The sequence below is a fragment of the Neoarius graeffei genome, chromosome 10 (genome assembly GCF_027579695.1).
Source record: "Neoarius graeffei isolate fNeoGra1 chromosome 10, fNeoGra1.pri, whole genome shotgun sequence".
NCBI classification, from domain to species: Eukaryota; Metazoa; Chordata; class Actinopteri; order Siluriformes; family Ariidae; genus Neoarius; species Neoarius graeffei.
In genome coordinates this window covers 80863473-80880603 of record NC_083578.1, presented here as the reverse complement: position 1 = coordinate 80880603, position 17131 = coordinate 80863473, and the positions used below count along the sequence as shown (strand labels likewise).

The window sequence follows — 17131 nt, the reverse complement described above, 5'->3', positions numbered from 1 at the left end:
GTGGCTTCAGTCATCTTATTTGCTTTAAAGCTAAAAGCAAAATAAAAGATAAGGAGGAAATAAAGGATAGGTTGAAGGGCCATGTTTAATGTGTAAAATGTCAAAAACATTTGTGCTTTTAATTTCAACTTGAATAATAATAATAATAATAATAATAATAATAATAATAATAAAATTAATAAATTACCAATGTATTTATTAATTCAATTTGTTTTTCTTAAATATTTTCTAAATAATTGCATCATGGATGTTCCACAACATTAAACATAACTATTAACAAATGATGTGTCATTCTTTAAGAAGTAAAAAATAATGTAATCATTGTCAAATTTCTGTGTTATAATTAACAATTATTCACTGAGCCTAAGGCAGATAATTGTTTTAGTAGAAATGCACAAATGATTTATTTAAAAAAAAGTATTTAAAAAAATTATTTTAAACTTCAAAAGTGGCATGCAAATGTAATAATAACGCCGTGGCACAGACTTGTCACTTATCTATGCCGAGTCACATAAAATACTTTGTTTTGAAATTAATAAAATAAATCACAATTCCACCTTACCTTTGAATAGTTTTACACCAAACTTTGTAGCATCTTTAGTGCTTTTAGGAGCAACATTTCCTTTCATAATCTGCAAATTTTCCTCACTTACGGTGACAAAGTGATTGGCCGCCATTTTGCTGAGTTGCTCAAGGTGATTATCACTACACTGCAATTCCCCCACTTACTTTATCTTGCATTTTATTTATTTTCTTTTTTTATTCCTGCTGTTTGCTAAACTAAGTTTCATTGTATAACTACAATTACAATAAAGTCTTGTCTTATCTATCTTATCTTATTGAGAAATAGTTTGATTTTCTTGACCAATCAGCGCACGCAATTTTCTATCATCTTCTCCACATTTATGCTAAAAGGAATAATAAATACACTCTGCGCTCGGGTTATGACTGTGAAAGTGTTTTCAAAATTTCTACTTTCCTGATGTTGCATTTGATGAACTTTTACTCATATATTACTTTTTTGAAGTTATTTTTATTGGGTCATGCAAAACCTCCCGCGCCCAACATCACCTCACTTTTGATAAATACATGCATATTAAATAAATAAATCATGATTATAGAATAAATTCATTGAAATATGTGTAAAGTACTTTTATATAACAATAAATTGCTGAACAATTGTTGTAATAATAATGATAATTGTTAATTAAAAATTTGTTTTAATTAACAATTATAATTATTATTACAACAATTGTTAAGCAATTTATTGTGATATAAAAGTACTTTACACATCTTTCAATTAATTTATTCTATAATCATGATTTATTTATTTAATATGCATGTATTTATCAAAAGTGAGTTGATGTTGGGTGTGGGAGGTTTTTGCATGACCCAATAAAAATAACTTCAAAAAAGTAATATATGAGTAAAAGTTCACCAAATGCAACATCAGGAAAGTAGAAATTTTGAAAACACTTTCACAGTCATAACCCTACTCTGCGCTGGTAGAGGAAAATAATCAACTTTAGTGTTTCACACTAACCTTATTATAAGTAACAGTACACCCTGTTGTGTTGTGTTCCATAGTTATATATAATACATATGACTGCTACATTTTATTAGTAACTTATTTACATTAGAAGCAACAGTAAAGTTGTAAACATCCTCGAGATCAAGGACAGTAACACACTTTAATAAAAAAAATAATAAAAATTAAAATAAAAAAAAACTTTCAGTAGTTAAAGATTCTTACTTTCCTAAATAAGTTCTTCTTGGAACCTTACTGATGGTGGAACAATCTGTTGTAGGTTCTTTATTGAACCTCCAAGCGTTCTGACAGAGGAACAAAGACCATTCTGAGTTAAAAAAAAAGAAAGAAGTTAATAATAATAATTATAATAATAATAATAATAATGGGCCGCACAGTGGTGTAGTGGTTAGCGCTGTTGCCTCACAGCAAGAAGGTCTGGGTTTGAGCCCCGTGGCCAGCGAGGGCCTTCTGTGTAGAGTTTGCATGTTCTCCCCATGTCCACGTGGGTGATGACCTGGCGACTTGTCCAGGGTGTACCCCGCCTTTCGCCTGTAGTCAGCTGGGATAGGCTCCAGCTTGCCTGCGACCCTGTAGAACAGGATAAAGTGGCTAGAGATAATGAGATGAGATGAGACATTAATTGTTGAAATGGAACCATGGCATTTCATGTATTGTGGGAGGCAGTGGCGTAACGCCGGATGGCACGGTTGAGCCAGGGCGTCACATCATATTTCTCTTTTAATTTATTTCTGAGTGTGGTTTATTCATATCTTATAACTTCATGCAATTAAATATGCATTTCATTCACTACACTGATAAACAGTTTTTTGTGTTGCCTGTGAATGGCGTTTGATTTCTATTTGATATTTTCTTCTAAATCATGTAACAGAGGTTTAATAATTGCTTAAATTCCACTTTGAACATTTGTAATTGAATACATGTTAAATTGTACCGTAGTTGAATGATGTTCTTTTTTCATTATATCCTTACATCCAGTAATCTGATGTATGTAAACTGGGTGAAAACAATATAAAATCTGTAGCATTGAATCATTTTATCACTAAAACATCTACAGCGGATGCAATGTGCTTAAATCTATATTTTATTCAGATGCATTGTCTATACTGCTGTTCCAGCATCACTACACTGCCTGCTTGTTTCATTTACACCCCTTTTATAGGTTTGTAAAAGCCTAAAAAGCTTAAGCACCTCATCCATTTCTAATAGATGGCTGTCCAAATTGAGTTTTAACAACATCAAGTGCTACTTTAGAGAGCGTTTGAAAGATAAAACACAAGAAATGGAGTCATTTGGTTTGCTTGAAATGTTTGGACCACCACAATAGCACAACATTCATCAGACACGCTCTGTTACCAGCTTAAGAAAAGGCCAGAACTTTCAAACTGAAGGCTTTTTAAATGAAATATGTTGCTGTTGCGCAAGAAGGTCCGGGTTCAAGCCCCGTGGCCGGCGAGGGCCTTTCTGTGTAGAGTTTGCATGTTCTCCCCATGTCCACGTGGGTTTCCTCCGGGTGCTCCGGTTTCCCTCATAGTCCAAAGACATGCAGGTTAGGTTAACTGGTGACTCTAAATTGACCGTAGGTGTGAATGTGAGTGTGAATGGTTGTCTGTGTCTATGTGTCAGCCCTGTGATGACCTGGCGACTTGTCCAGGGTGTACCCTGCCTTTCGCCTGTAGTCAGCTGGGATAGGCTCCAGCTTGCCTGCGACCCTGTAGAACAGGATAAAGCGGCTAGAGATAATGAGATGAGATGTTGCTGTTGCTAATTATTATTATTATAATAAATTATTATTATTATTATTATTATTATTATTATTATTATTATTATTATTATTATGTCCATGACATGATTATGATGTGTGTGTGTTCATGACATTTCACAAATTAAAATATAGGTAAAATAAATTTGCGTTTTGTTCTGTCTGTCCGTCTCTCTGTCTGTCCATTTCCAATACGCAAAATATATTTTTATGCCCGTTTGGTTCCAGGTCCTCTATTTTTCTTCTCCCTTGCTGCCAGAGCAACAATTAGTCAAACTCACACGTCTATTGCCATCAAGTTGAAATGATCAGCCAGTTTTATCTTCTGTTTTAATTTCTCTTCTAATAATTATTGAAAAATGTTATTCTTATTTTTTATTATTGTAATCATTTATAGAATTATAATAATTATATTTTATTAAAACTTATTTTATTATTGGTCTAAATGAAACCTTCAACTAAATATCAACTATCTAGCAACCGTATGCAATTTTACCCCATGTTCTTTCCATGATAACCTCAGTGACAGGTGTGTGTGTGTGTGTGTGTGTGTTTTAATTGCATGCAGTGTGATTTTGGGTGGCTCTGTGGTATAACTGAACCTGCTACTGACTTGACATGAACTTATCAGGAAATCTGCACTAACGTGCAACTCTGACAGAAGCCAAGCTCCAACACTTTCTCTCAGATAAGAGCAGTTTCAGCAGAGCATGTGGTTAACCAGTCCTCTGCATCTGACACTTAGACCAGTACTTTCCACTGACCAAATGAGGTTCATTTCACACACCTATTTGAAAATAAGCTTTGACAAGGAAAAAAAAAGGACCAGTTCTTAAAAGTATTAATCATGGGGAAGTGTCATAGGTGCTATAAAGCAGAGTTTAGCCTTTATATCCCTTTATATGACTTCAGTTATATGAAATCCAGTTCCAACTACTGCTGTCACTCGAAATGAGATTACAATAAATATAAGGGATGTGAAAAGGTTTTTTGTTTATTTTTAGTACAGCACTGATAATTAGTACCACACACCACACTGAAATTAATCAATTAATCAAGCACTCAGTCAATCCATTAATTATAGCTATAATAATAATAATCATATTATTATTATTATTATTATTATTAATATTATTATACACTGTAAAGAAAGCATACAGTATCAATCAAAAGTTTGTACATCCCTCATACAACCCCGATTCCAAAAAAGTTGGGACAAAGTACAAATTGTAAATAAAAACGGAATGCAATAATTTACAAATCTCAAAAACTGATATTGTATTCACAACAGAACATAGACAACATATCAAATGTTGAAAGTGAAACATTTTGAAATTTCATGCCAAATATTGGCTCATTTGAAATTTCATGACAGCAACACATCTCAAAAAAGTTGGGACGGGGCAATAAGAGGCTGGAAAAGTTAAAGGTACAAAAAAGGAACAGCTGGAGGACCAAATTGCAACTCATTAGGTCAATTGGCAATAGGTCATTAACATGACTGGCTATAAAAAGAGCATCTTGGAGTGTCAGCGGCTCTCAGAAGTAAAGATGGGAAGAGGATCACCAATCCCCCTAATTCTACGCCGACAAATAGTGGAGCAATATCAGAAAGGAGTTCGACAGTGTAAAATTGCAAAGAGTTTGAACATATCATCATCTACAGTGCATAATATCATCAAAAGATTCAGAGAATCTGGAAGAATCTCTGTGCGTAAGGGTCAAGGCCGGAAAACCATATTGGGTGCCCGTGATCTTCAGGCCCTTAGACGGCACTGCATCACATACAGGCATGCTTCTGTATTGGAAATCACAAAATGGGCTCAGGAATATTTCCAGAGAATATTATCTGTGAACACAATTCACCGTGCCATCCGCCGTTGCCAGCTAAAACTCTATAGTTCAAAGAAGAAGCCGTATCTAAACATGATCCAGAAGTGCAGACGTCTTCTCTGGGCCAAGGCTCATTTAAAATGGACTGTGGCAAAGTGGAAAACTGTTCTGTGGTCAGACGATCAAAATTTGAAGTTCTTTATAGAAATCAGGGACGCCATGTCATTCGGACTAAAGAGGAGAAGGACAACCCAAGTTGTTATCAGCGCTCAGTTCAGAAGCCTGCATCTCTGATGGTATGGGGTTGCATTAGTGCATGTGGCATGGGCAGCTTACACATCTGGAAAGACACCATCAATGCTGAAAGGTATATCCAGGTTCTAGAGCAACATATGCTCCCATCCAGACGACGTCTCTTTCAGGGAAGACCTTGCATTTTCCAACATGACAATGCCAAACCACATACTGCATCAATTACAGCATCATGGCTGCGTAGAAGAAGGGTCCGGGTACTGAACTGGCCAGCCTGCAGTCCAGAGCTTTCACCCATAGAAAACATTTGGCGCATCATAAAACGGAAGATACAACAAAAAAGACCTAAGACAGTTGAACAACTAGAATCCTACATTAGACAAGAATGGGTTAACATTTCTATCCCTAAACTTGAGCAACTTGTCTCCTCAGTCCCCAGATGTTTACAGACTGTTGTAAAGAGAAAAGGGGATGTCTCACAGTGGTAAACATGGCCTTGTCCCAACTTTTTTGAGATGTGGTGGTGTCATGAAATTTAAAATCACCTAATTTTTCCTCTTTAAATGATACATTTTCTCAGTTTAAACATTTGATATGCCATCTATGTTCTATTCTGAATAAAATATGGAATTTTGAAACTTCCACATCATTGCATTCCATTTTTATTTACAATTTGTACTTTGTCCCAACTTTTTTGGAATTGGGGTTGTACATAGGGATCTCATTCATAGGCTTTTCTATATTTTGACTATTTTTTACATTGTAGAACAACACTGAAGACATCAAAACCATGAAATAACACATGGAACATATATGGAATTATGTGGTAAACAAAAAAAATGTTAAACAAAATGGTTCATATTTTAGATTCTTCAAATTATCCCCATTTACTTTGATGATACTTTGCTCACTATTGGCATTATCTTAACCAGCTTCATGAGGCAGTAACCTGAAATGCTTTTCAGTTAACAGGTGTGCCTCGTCAAAAGTTAATTAGTGAATGAGTTTCTTGCCTTCTTCATGCATTTGAGAGCAAACAGTAAATAGTGAATAATAAAAATACAGTAAATGGCCCTATTCCACAACTGCAGACATCCATATTATGCCAAGAACCACTCAACTAAGTAAAGAGAAAAAACATCCATCTTTACTTTAAGATATGAAATGTCTTTTAATTCATAAAAATAAAGAAAATACAACTTGCAAATTAATTATAGCATTGTGGCATCAAGTACTGCTGGAGAGTCTTCTTGGTTTTTATGCATTATTATGGACTTTAACATCTGCTACAGTGGTGCTTGAAAGTTTGTGAGCCCTTTAAAATTTTCTATATTTCTGCATAAATATGACCTAAAACGTCATCAGATTTTCACACAAGTCCTAAAAGTAGATAAAGAGAACCCAGTTAAACAAGTGAGACAAACATGTTAAACTTGGTCATTTATTTATTGAGGAAAATGATCCAATATTAGATATCTGTGAGTGGCAAAAGTATGTGAACCTCAAGGATTAGCAGTTAATTTGAAGGAGAAATTAGAGTCAGGTGTTTTCGATAAGTGGGATGACAATCAGGTGTGAGTGGGCACCCTGTTTTATTTAAAGAACAGGGATCTATCAAAGTCTGATCTTCACAGCACATGTTTGTGGAAGTGTATCATGGCACAAACAAAGGAATTTCTGAGGACCTCAAAAAAAGTGTTGTTGATGCTCATCAGGCTGGAAAAGGTTACAAAACCATCTCTAAAGAGTTTGGACTCCACCAATCCACAGTCAGACAGATTGTGTACAAATGGAGGAAATTCAAGACCATTGTTACCCTCCCCAGGAGTGCTCGACCAACAAAGATCACTCCAAGAGCAAGGTGTGTAATACTCAACGAGGTCACAAAGGACCCCAGGGTAACTTCTAAGCAACTGAAGGCATTTCCCACATTGGCTAATGTTAATGTTCATGAGTCCACCATCAGGAGAACACTGAACAACAGTGGTGTGTATGGCAGGGTTGCAAGGAGAAAGCCACTGCTCTCCAAAAAGAACATTGCTGCTCGTCTGCAGTTTGCTAAAGATCATGTGGAAAAGCCAGAAGGCTATTGGAAAAATGTTTTGTGGATGGATGAGACCAAAATAGAACTTTTTGGTTTAAATGAGAAGCGTTATTTTTGGAGAAAGGAAAACAGTGTATTCCAGCATAAGAACCTTATCCCATCTGTGAAAAACGGTGGTGGTAGTATCATGGTTTGGGCCTGTTTTGCTGCATCTGGATCAGGACAGCTTGCCATCATTGATGGAACAATGAATTCTGAATTATACCAGCAAATTCTAAAGGAAAACATCAGGACATCTGTCCATGAACTGAATCTCAAGAGAAGGCGGGTCATGCAGCAAGACAATGACCCTAAGCACACAAGTCGTTCGACCAAAGAATGGTTAAAGAAGAATAAAGTTAATGTTTTGGAATGGCCAAGTCAAAGTCCTGACCTTAATCCAATCAAAATGTTGTGGAAGGACCTAAAGCGAGCAGTTCATGTGAGGAAACCCACCAACATCCCAGAGTTGAAGCTGTTCTGAATGGAGGAACGGGCTAAAATTCCTCCAAGCTGGTGTGCAGGACTGATCAACCGTTACCGGAAATGTTTTGTTTCAATTATTGCTGCACAAGGGGGTCACACCAAATACTGAAAGCAAAGGTTCACATACTTTTGCCACTTACAGATATGGGGAGGGTAACAATGGTCTTGAATTTCCTCCATTTGTACACAATCTGTTTGCCTGTGGATTGGTGGAGTCCAAACTCGTTAGAGATGGTTTTGTAACCTTTTCTAGCCTGATGAGCATCAACAATGCTTTTTCTGAGGTCCTCAGAAATCTCCTTTGTTCATGCCATGATACACTTCCACAAACATGTGTTGTGAAGATCAGACTTTGATAGATCCCTGTTCTTTAAATAAAACAGGGTGCCCACTCACACCTGATTGTCATCCCATTAATTGAAAGCACCTGACTCTAATTTCACCTTCAAATTAACTGCTAACCCTTGAGGTTCACATACTTTTGCCACTCACAGACATGTAATATTGAATCATTTCCCTCAATAAATAAATGACCAAATATAATATTTTGTCTCATTTGCTTAACTGGGTTCTCTTTATCTACTTTTAGGACTTGTGTGAAAATCTGATGATGTTTTACGTCATATTTATGCAGAAATATAAAAAATTCTAAAGGGTTCACAAACTTTCAAGCACCACTGTATGTGAAGAATGTTCTAGTACTTACCAAATGATTACCTACATTAAATTCCAGGTATATATTGTACTGTGCAATAAGCGTTACACATTTCTGAACTGCAAAATGAAATTCTATAATTTTTTTAGAGTATTTTATGTTCACTTTTTAATTCTGACATACTGTTTTACTGTATTAATGATTATTATTATGAAAAAGAAATGTAGTTTGTGTCAAGTGAGTGCATTATTATTCTTAGTCCTTTATTTTCCACAGCACAAAGAATAATTTTACGGGGGTCGACCCACCCATGTGAGGGCCGACTGGAGGTGTACTACGAGCAGCAGTGTGGTTTGGTGGGACATCATAAGTGGGAGCCCAAAAACGGTGAGGTAGTGTGTAAATCCTTAGACTGTGGTGATCATGTGGCTTCTGGGGTTTTATACCATAACTACAAAAACCTTCCTCTACTTACAACCTTCTGGATGGATGAGATCATGTGTAACGGGACAGAGGACAAGCTCTGGGAATGCAATTTCAGCGGATGGAATGTCACTCAATGCCAAAACGACAACTATGTTTCAGTTAATTGCTCAGGTGAGTACCAGGTTTCAGGGTTTTAGCATGATTGCACTGGTTGTGTTTTCATTTGGTGAAACATATCTACAGGTAAAATGCAGATGATAAAACTGAGCACTGTGAACACTATGAGAAAACTAATCAACAGGCCCAAAGGTGTTTTATCCCTCTTAATGCAAGGAAAATTGGAAACACCAATGCCCTTTTATTTATTTATTCATTTATCCATTTATCCATTTATAGTTACGTTTAGTTACATGTTGTGGCAGAGTCACAAAACAAGTTAAAGCATATGTTACAGCAGCAATAAACAGTTATTCCATCACCAGCCATTCTTTTTCTCTCTCTTGAAGTTAATAAGACAAAAAAAAAAAATGCAGCTTTGCATGTTACAGAAAAGCAAACTTCAACCCCATCATCCTGAAGACTTTCCTGGGGCGGGAAGTTTTATCTCTGAGTGTTACAAAGAACTAAAACGGGAGACTGCTTTCAAAAATGTTCAGTAAACGTCTCCACACAGAGAACTTACCCATCAATGATTACACATAATAATAAATAAATAAATAAATAAATAAATAAATAAAAGAATTTATGAGAACATGTTCCTGTGTATTGGTGATAAAGGTTATAGAACTAGCACAATAATATAAAGCTGTGATTTACTTTGAAGCCAGAACTACCATCAGACATGCTCTTATGAAAAAAATTAATCAACACCTTCTGACCAATCAGAAATGAGATTTCAATAGTGCTGTGATAAAAAACATAATATACAACAGAGATTTCAGTATATGCCACATTAAGCATTAAATATAGAAAGGCTAACAAGTGATTAGCTTGTGTCATTCACTAATATTAATGGAACACGAAGCTGTTAATAATGCTGTTCAGTCAATCATGCTAATGGAAAACAAGTCAGTACAGAATGCTAATAGTGTCAAAAGTGGAAGATATTTATAGAGAGCTAAGGCCCTGTCCACATGGCAACGGATTCAGGTGAATCTGATAAAATTGTTTATCGTTTCGGCCTGGCGTCCACACGGCACCGGCGTTTTGGGTGCTCCAAAATGAAATCTTTTGAGAATGGGTTCCAGATTGGAAAAATCTGGCAATGGCACCGTTGCGAAGTCGTCTGGATGAGTAGAACAGATTTGTTTATGATGACATCACAACCACATGACTGTCAGTGCTTCACGCCGGGTAGAAGTGTAACGAACTTGATGTGAGTTGTCAACAAATCCTATAACTTGGTTCATGAAATGCACTTACAAAATATTTTCACTGTGAATATTTATTGTGTAATGGTGCAAAGTGAGAGATAGAGAGAGAGAGAGAGAGAGAGAGTGAGAGAATAGCCCTTAGGGCAGAGTCTTTAGTCCAAACACTGCGGAAGGAGTACCAAACCGCGCACCGCCCGTGCGCTTTCCAAAAACAAAAGCAATCCCGCCAGCAAAAATAGGGAAAAAAAGGAGCGATCTCACCTCTTCAGATGTTGGTTTAAGTCCGACAATACATTCCTCAAAAAGGGCGTAGAAGAACAAAGTAATCCATCAACGTGTAGCATTCAATTTATTCCGGACCATTAAAGAATTCTGGAGGATATCAGAATGTTGGCGTACCGGCTTCCATCTATCCCCATTCATTCCTCTTTCTGCGTCTTTCGTTTTACGCTACTGATTAATAATCAAAACTTTATGTGGCTGATGCTACAGAAGAAGGGGTTTATGCGCATGCGTCTACTTCTTCTATTGTTCTGGTGTCTCCGATGGGACCATCTTACAGCGCATGTAGAGGTGTGGCATGTGTATTGCATCGTTTTCAGCAAGCGTTGCGTTGCCATATGTACCTGATATTTTACTGATCCGTTGCCCATGTGGACGTGATATTTAAAAAAAAAAATCTCGTTGCCGTTGTCGTGTGGATGTAGCCTAAGTCAGTTCATAATGCAAACAGAACATGCAAAGTGAAAACATACATATGCATTTTTGTTGCTAGCCTTTCTAAATGTCTTGCCCTCATCACTATGAACATGTTCTCTGCTTAATGTGACAGATTAAATACAATACAGTAAATTGAGTTTTTGTTGATCAACACAGGGAACGTTTCTCTGACTCTGAATCGAAATGGAGTAGCAGATGTGTGTGCCGGGGTGGTCCAGTTCACAACACTGAAAGGAAAAGTTAATGTGTGCACAAACACCGGTGAGTTTCATATATTAGTACTGCTCATGTATGTGTAATAAACTAGCATCTTCTTGTGGCTATAGTTATATGACTACAGTGCATCAGTAACGTGACAAACATTAACATTATATGCAGGGCAAAAAAAAAAAGTTCATTCCAATGACACAAACATAATGCTGTCTTTGTCACTGACAGCAGTCTTTTTTGTGTTTTAGAGCAATATATTTCTGTGCAACACCACCAAACCTGTATGTGCTTGTTGAACATCCCATTCCAGATGGAGTCCCCACCCCTCTTGCTGTTACAGTGGTGCTTGAAAGTTTGTGAACCCTTTAGAATTTTCTATATTTCTGCATAAATATGACCTAAAACATCATCAGGTTTTCACACAAGTCCTAAAAGTAGATGAAGAGAACCCAGTTAAACAAATGAGACAAAAAATATTATACTTGACAATTTATTTATTGAGGAAAATGATCAAATATTACTGTACATATCTGTGAGTGGCAAAAGTATGTGAACCTTTGCTTTCAGTATCTGGTGTGACCCCCTTGCGCAGCAATAACTGCAACTAAATGTTTCCGGTAACTGTTGATCAGTCCTGTACACCGGCTTGGAGGAATTTTAGCCCATTCCTCCGTACAGAACAGTTTCATCTCTGGGATGTTGGTGGGTTTCCTCACATGAATTGCTCGCTTCAGGTCCTTCCACAACATTTCGATTGGATTAAGGTCAGGACTTTGACTTGACCATTCCAAAACATTAACTTTATTCTTCTTTAACCATTCTTTGGTAGAATGACTTGTGTGCTTAAGGTTGTTGTCTTGCTGCATGATGCACCTTCTCTTGAGATTCAGTTCATGGACAGATGTCCTGACATTTTCCTTTAGAATTTGCTGGTATTTGCAGAATTCATTGTTCCATCAATGATGGCAAGCCGTCCTGGCCCAGACGCAGCAAAACAGGCCCAAACCATGATACTACCACCACCATGTTTCACAGATGGGATAAGGTTCTTATGCTGGAATGCAGTGTTTTCCTTTCTCCAAACATAACGCTTCTCATTTAAACCAAAAAGCTCTATTTTCGTCTCATCCATCCACAAAACATTTTTCCAATAGCTTTCTGGCTTGGCCACATGATCTCTAGCAAACTGCAGACGAGCAGCAATGTCCTTTTTGGAGAGCAGTGGCTTTCCCCTTGCAACCCTGCCATGCACACCATTGTTGTTCAGTGTTCTCCTGATGGTGGACTCATGAACATTAACATTAGCTAATGTGAGAGAGGCCTTCAGTTGCTTAGAAGTTACCCTGGGGTCCTTTGTGACCTCGCCAACTATTACATGCCTTGCTCTTGGAGTGATCTTTGTTGGTTGACCACTCCTGGGGAGGGTAACAATGGTCTTGAATTTCCTCCATTTGAACACAATCTGTTTGGCTGTGGATTGATGAAGTCCAAACTCTTTAGAGATGGTTTTGTAACCTTTTCCAGCCTGATGAGCATCAACAACGCTTTTTCTGAGTTCCTCAGAAATCTCCTTTGTCCATGCCATGATACACTTCCACAAACGTGTTGTGAAGATCAGACTTTGATAGATCCCTGTTCTTTAAATAAAACAGGGTGCCCACTCACACCTGATTGTCATCCCATTGATTGAAAACATCTGACTCTAATTTCACCTTCAAATTAACTGCTAAAACTAGAGGTTCACATACTTTTGCCACTCACAGATATGTAATATTGGATCATTTTCCTCAATAAATAAATGACCAAGTACAACCCCAATTCCAAAAAAGTCGGGACGCTGCGTAAACTGTAAATAAAAACAGAATGTGATCATTTGCAAATCATGGAAACCCTACACTTCATTGAAAATAGTACAAAGACAACATATCAAATGTTGAAACTGAGAAATTTAATTGCTTTTTGAAAAATATATGCTCATTTTGAATTTGATGCCAGCAACATGTTTCAGAAAATTGGGACGGGACATGTTGACCACTGTGTTGCAGCACGTCTACTTTTAACAACACTCTGTAAACGTTTGGGAACTGAGGAGATCAATTGCTGTAGCTTTGAAAGAGAAATGTTGTCCCATTCTTGCCTGATATACGATTTCAGTTCCTCAACAGTTCTGGGTCTCCTTTGTCATATTTTGCTCTTCATAATGTGCCAAATGTTTTAAATGGAAGACAGGTCTGACTGCAGGCAGGCCAGCTTAACACCTGGACTCTTTTACTACGGAGCCATGTAGTTTTAATATGTGCAGAAAGCGGTCTGGCATTGTCTTGCTGAAAGAAGGAGGGCCTTCCCTGAAAAATATTTTGTCTGGATGGCAGCATATTGCTCTGAAACGTGTATATAGCATTCAGCATTAGTGATGCCTTCCCAGATGTACAAGCTCCCCATGTCATGTACACTAATGCCCCCTCATACCATCACAGATGCTGGCTTTTGAACTGTGCACTGATAACAAGCCGAATGGTCCCTCTCTTCTTTAGCCTGGAGGATGTGGTGTCCATGATTTCGAAAAAAAATTTCTACTTTTGATTCATCAGACTTCGGGACAATTTTCTACTTTGCCTCAGTCCATCGTAAAAGAGCTCGGGCCCCAAGAAGGTGGCAGTATTTCTGGATTCTGGATATTGTTTATATATGGTTTTAACTTGCATTTGTGGATGCAGTATTAGACTTTTTTTTTCACAAACGATGGTTTTCTGAAGTGTTCCTGAGCCCATACAGTGATTTCCACTACAGACACATGTCTGCTTTTAAAGCAGTGCCACCTGAGGGCCTGAAGATCACAGGCATCCAATATCAGTTTTCAGCCTTGTCTCTTGCATACAGAGATTTCTCCAGATTCTCTGAATATTTTAATAATATTATGTACCATAGATGATGCGATCCCCAAATTCTTTGCAATTTTACATTGAGGAATGTTATTCTTAAATCGTTGCACGGTTTGCCCACATAGTCTTTCACAGAGCAGTGAACCCCTCCCCATCTTTACTTCCGAGAGGCTCAGCCTCTCTGTGAGCTCTTTTTATACCCAATCATGTTACTGACCTGTTGCCAATTAACCAAATGAGTTTTTTTTTCTTTTTTAGCATTACACAACTTTTTCAGTCTTTTGTTACCCTGCCCCAACTTTTTTGAAATGTGTTGCTGACATCAAATTCAAAATGAGCATACATTTTTCAAAAAAGAATAAAATTTCTCAGTTTTAACATTTGATATGTTGTTTTTGTACTATTTTCAATGAAATATAGGGTTTCTGTGATTCACAGATCTTCACATTCTGTTTTTGTTTACAGTTTGCACAGCATCCCAACTTTTTTGGAATTGGGGTTGTATAATACTTTTGTGTCATTTGTTTAAGTGTGTTCTCTTTACCTACTTTTAGTACTTGTGTGAAAATCTAATGATGTTTTAGGTCATATTTATGCAGCAATATAGAAAATTCTAAAGGGTTCACAAACTTTCAAGCACCACTGTATAATAAGCTCCACTCTTCTGGAAAGATTTTGGAACATGGCTGTTTTTTTTTTTCCCATTCAGTTACAAGAGCAGGCACTGATGTAGGGTAAGGAGGTTTGGGGTGCAATTGGAGTTCCAGTTCATCCCAAAGGTGTTGAGTGGGGTTGAGGTCAGTCAGGGCTCTGTGCAGGACACTCAAGTTCTTCCATTCCAACTTTAAAGGTAGACTGCCTTTCAGATATTTCAAGTGTAGGTCCTAAAAATAATTTTCCCTGACACCCAATTATTTTTGTTTAGTGGACGGAAAGCTATTGAATTCGAATCACAGACTCCCAATTTTATTAGGTTTTTTTTTTAAATAGAACAATTCATGAATTTAGGGCCATGTGGCCCTAAATTCTCTATTTTTTCCTGTTTCACCATGGCCCAATTCAAGATACTACGTCATGCATTGCGTGGTGGACTTTCCCTGTTCATGCAAGGCATTGTTGGATACAAATTTGAAACAGGAGAGAAAAATGGAGGACGTGAGTGTGCGAATGAAACGTGAAAGACGAACTACAGTCACAGAAAGTGAGAAGAAAAGACGTTATGTCATTAAGGAAAGGAAACGCAAGCCCAAACTAATAAATATCGGCAGTCAGTGAGCACCTTGGTATGATCAGCTGTTTGTTTAGCGACAGACTGATGTAACTGTCAGTGCACGGTCAAAGGTAAACCTGTAGATTGCAGTAATGCAACATTGTGGATGACCAAATTTCAGAGGTAACTAAATTTCACAGATTTTATGAAATCGAAAGGCCATCTATCTTTAACACACCATGTCTTCATGGAGCTCACTTTATGCACAGGAGCATTGTTATGCTGAAACAGGTTTGGGCTTCATTCCAGGGAAGGGAAATTGTAATGCTCAAGCATATAAAAACATTCTAGGCAAATTGTGTGCCTCCAATTTTGTGGCAGCAGTTGGGGTAAGGCTCATATATGGGTGTGATGTGATGATCAGGTGTCCACAAACATTTGGCCATATAACATTTGTCCACAAACATTTGGCCATATAATGTTGTATGTAGAAGAATACAGAAGTTCAGAGCAAATATATGCTATATAACCAGTACTGTCTATATTCTTGTTTTGGTTACCTTAGCCTGTGAGCACAGTAGCATGTGACAGATGATGATTCAGTTTCAACACAGGGCCTTCATAGCTGCAAGCAACAAAGCAGAAAAGCATCAAATGATATTTGAATTGCAAATTAGGTATGACACGGTAAAGCGATAAATCCAAATTATTGTTCCTCTCCCTAATCCTGTTGCACGTGTGGCCCAATGTTTCCCCACCCCCCCAGCATGTACTTCCTATTTACAGTCCCACAGCCAAAAATGGAAGAAAAACTTATACCCATCATTTGGATAACTTATAAAATAAATGTGTATTGAGATATTCTGGTTTGATTTGACTTGGCTTGGCTTGAAGGCTTTTGAGCTAATTCTTCAAAAGCTGTAGGTCCAACATTCATACAGTGGTGCTTGAAAGTTTGTGAACCCTTTAGAATTTTCTATATTTCTGCATAAATATGACTTAAAACATCATCAAATTTTCACACAAGTCCTAACAGTAGATAAAGAGACCCCAGTTAAACAAATGAGACAAAAATATTATACTTGGTCATTTATTTATTGAGGAAAATGATCCAATATTACATATCTGTGAGTCGCAAAAGTATGTGAACCTCTAGGATTAGCAGTTCATTTGAAGGTGAAATTAGAGTCAGGTGTTTTTAATCAGTGGGATGACAATCAGGTGTGAGTGGGCACCCTGTTTTATTTAAAGAACAGGGATCTATCAAAGTCTGATCTTCACAACATATGTTTATGGAAGAGTATCATGGCACGAACAAAGGAGATTTCTGAGGACCTCAGAAAAAGCATTGTTGATGCTCAGCAGGCTGGAAAAAGGTTACAAAATCATCTCTAAAGAGTTTGGTCTCCACCAATCCACAGTGAGACAGATTGTGTACAAATGGAGGAAATTCAAGACTGTCATTACCCTCCCCAGGAGTGGTCGACCGACAAAGATCACTCCAAGAGCAAGGCATGTAATAGTTGGCGAGGTCACAAAGGACCCCAGGGTAACTTCTAAGCAACTGAAGGCCTCTCTCACATTGACTAATGTTAATGTTCATGAGTCCACCATCAGGAGAACACTGAACAACAATGGTGTGCATGGCAGGGTTGCAAGGAGAAAGCCACTGCTCTCCAAAAAGAACATT

The 17131-nt window shown here is 37.4% G+C and overlaps 1 protein-coding gene across 2 annotated transcripts in view; it reads left to right on the top strand.

The window, feature by feature from the left end:
- LOC132893350 (scavenger receptor cysteine-rich type 1 protein M160-like) overlaps positions 1-17131 on the top strand; it is a 77196-nt gene that overhangs the window by 3701 nt on the left and 56364 nt on the right. For both annotated transcript variants that reach the window (XM_060932395.1, XM_060932393.1), the window contains exons 2-3: positions 8897-9217; positions 11296-11400. In XM_060932395.1, coding sequence (XP_060788378.1) covers positions 8897-9217; positions 11296-11400 — 426 coding nt within the window. The remainder of the gene's footprint in view (positions 1-8896; positions 9218-11295; positions 11401-17131) is intronic.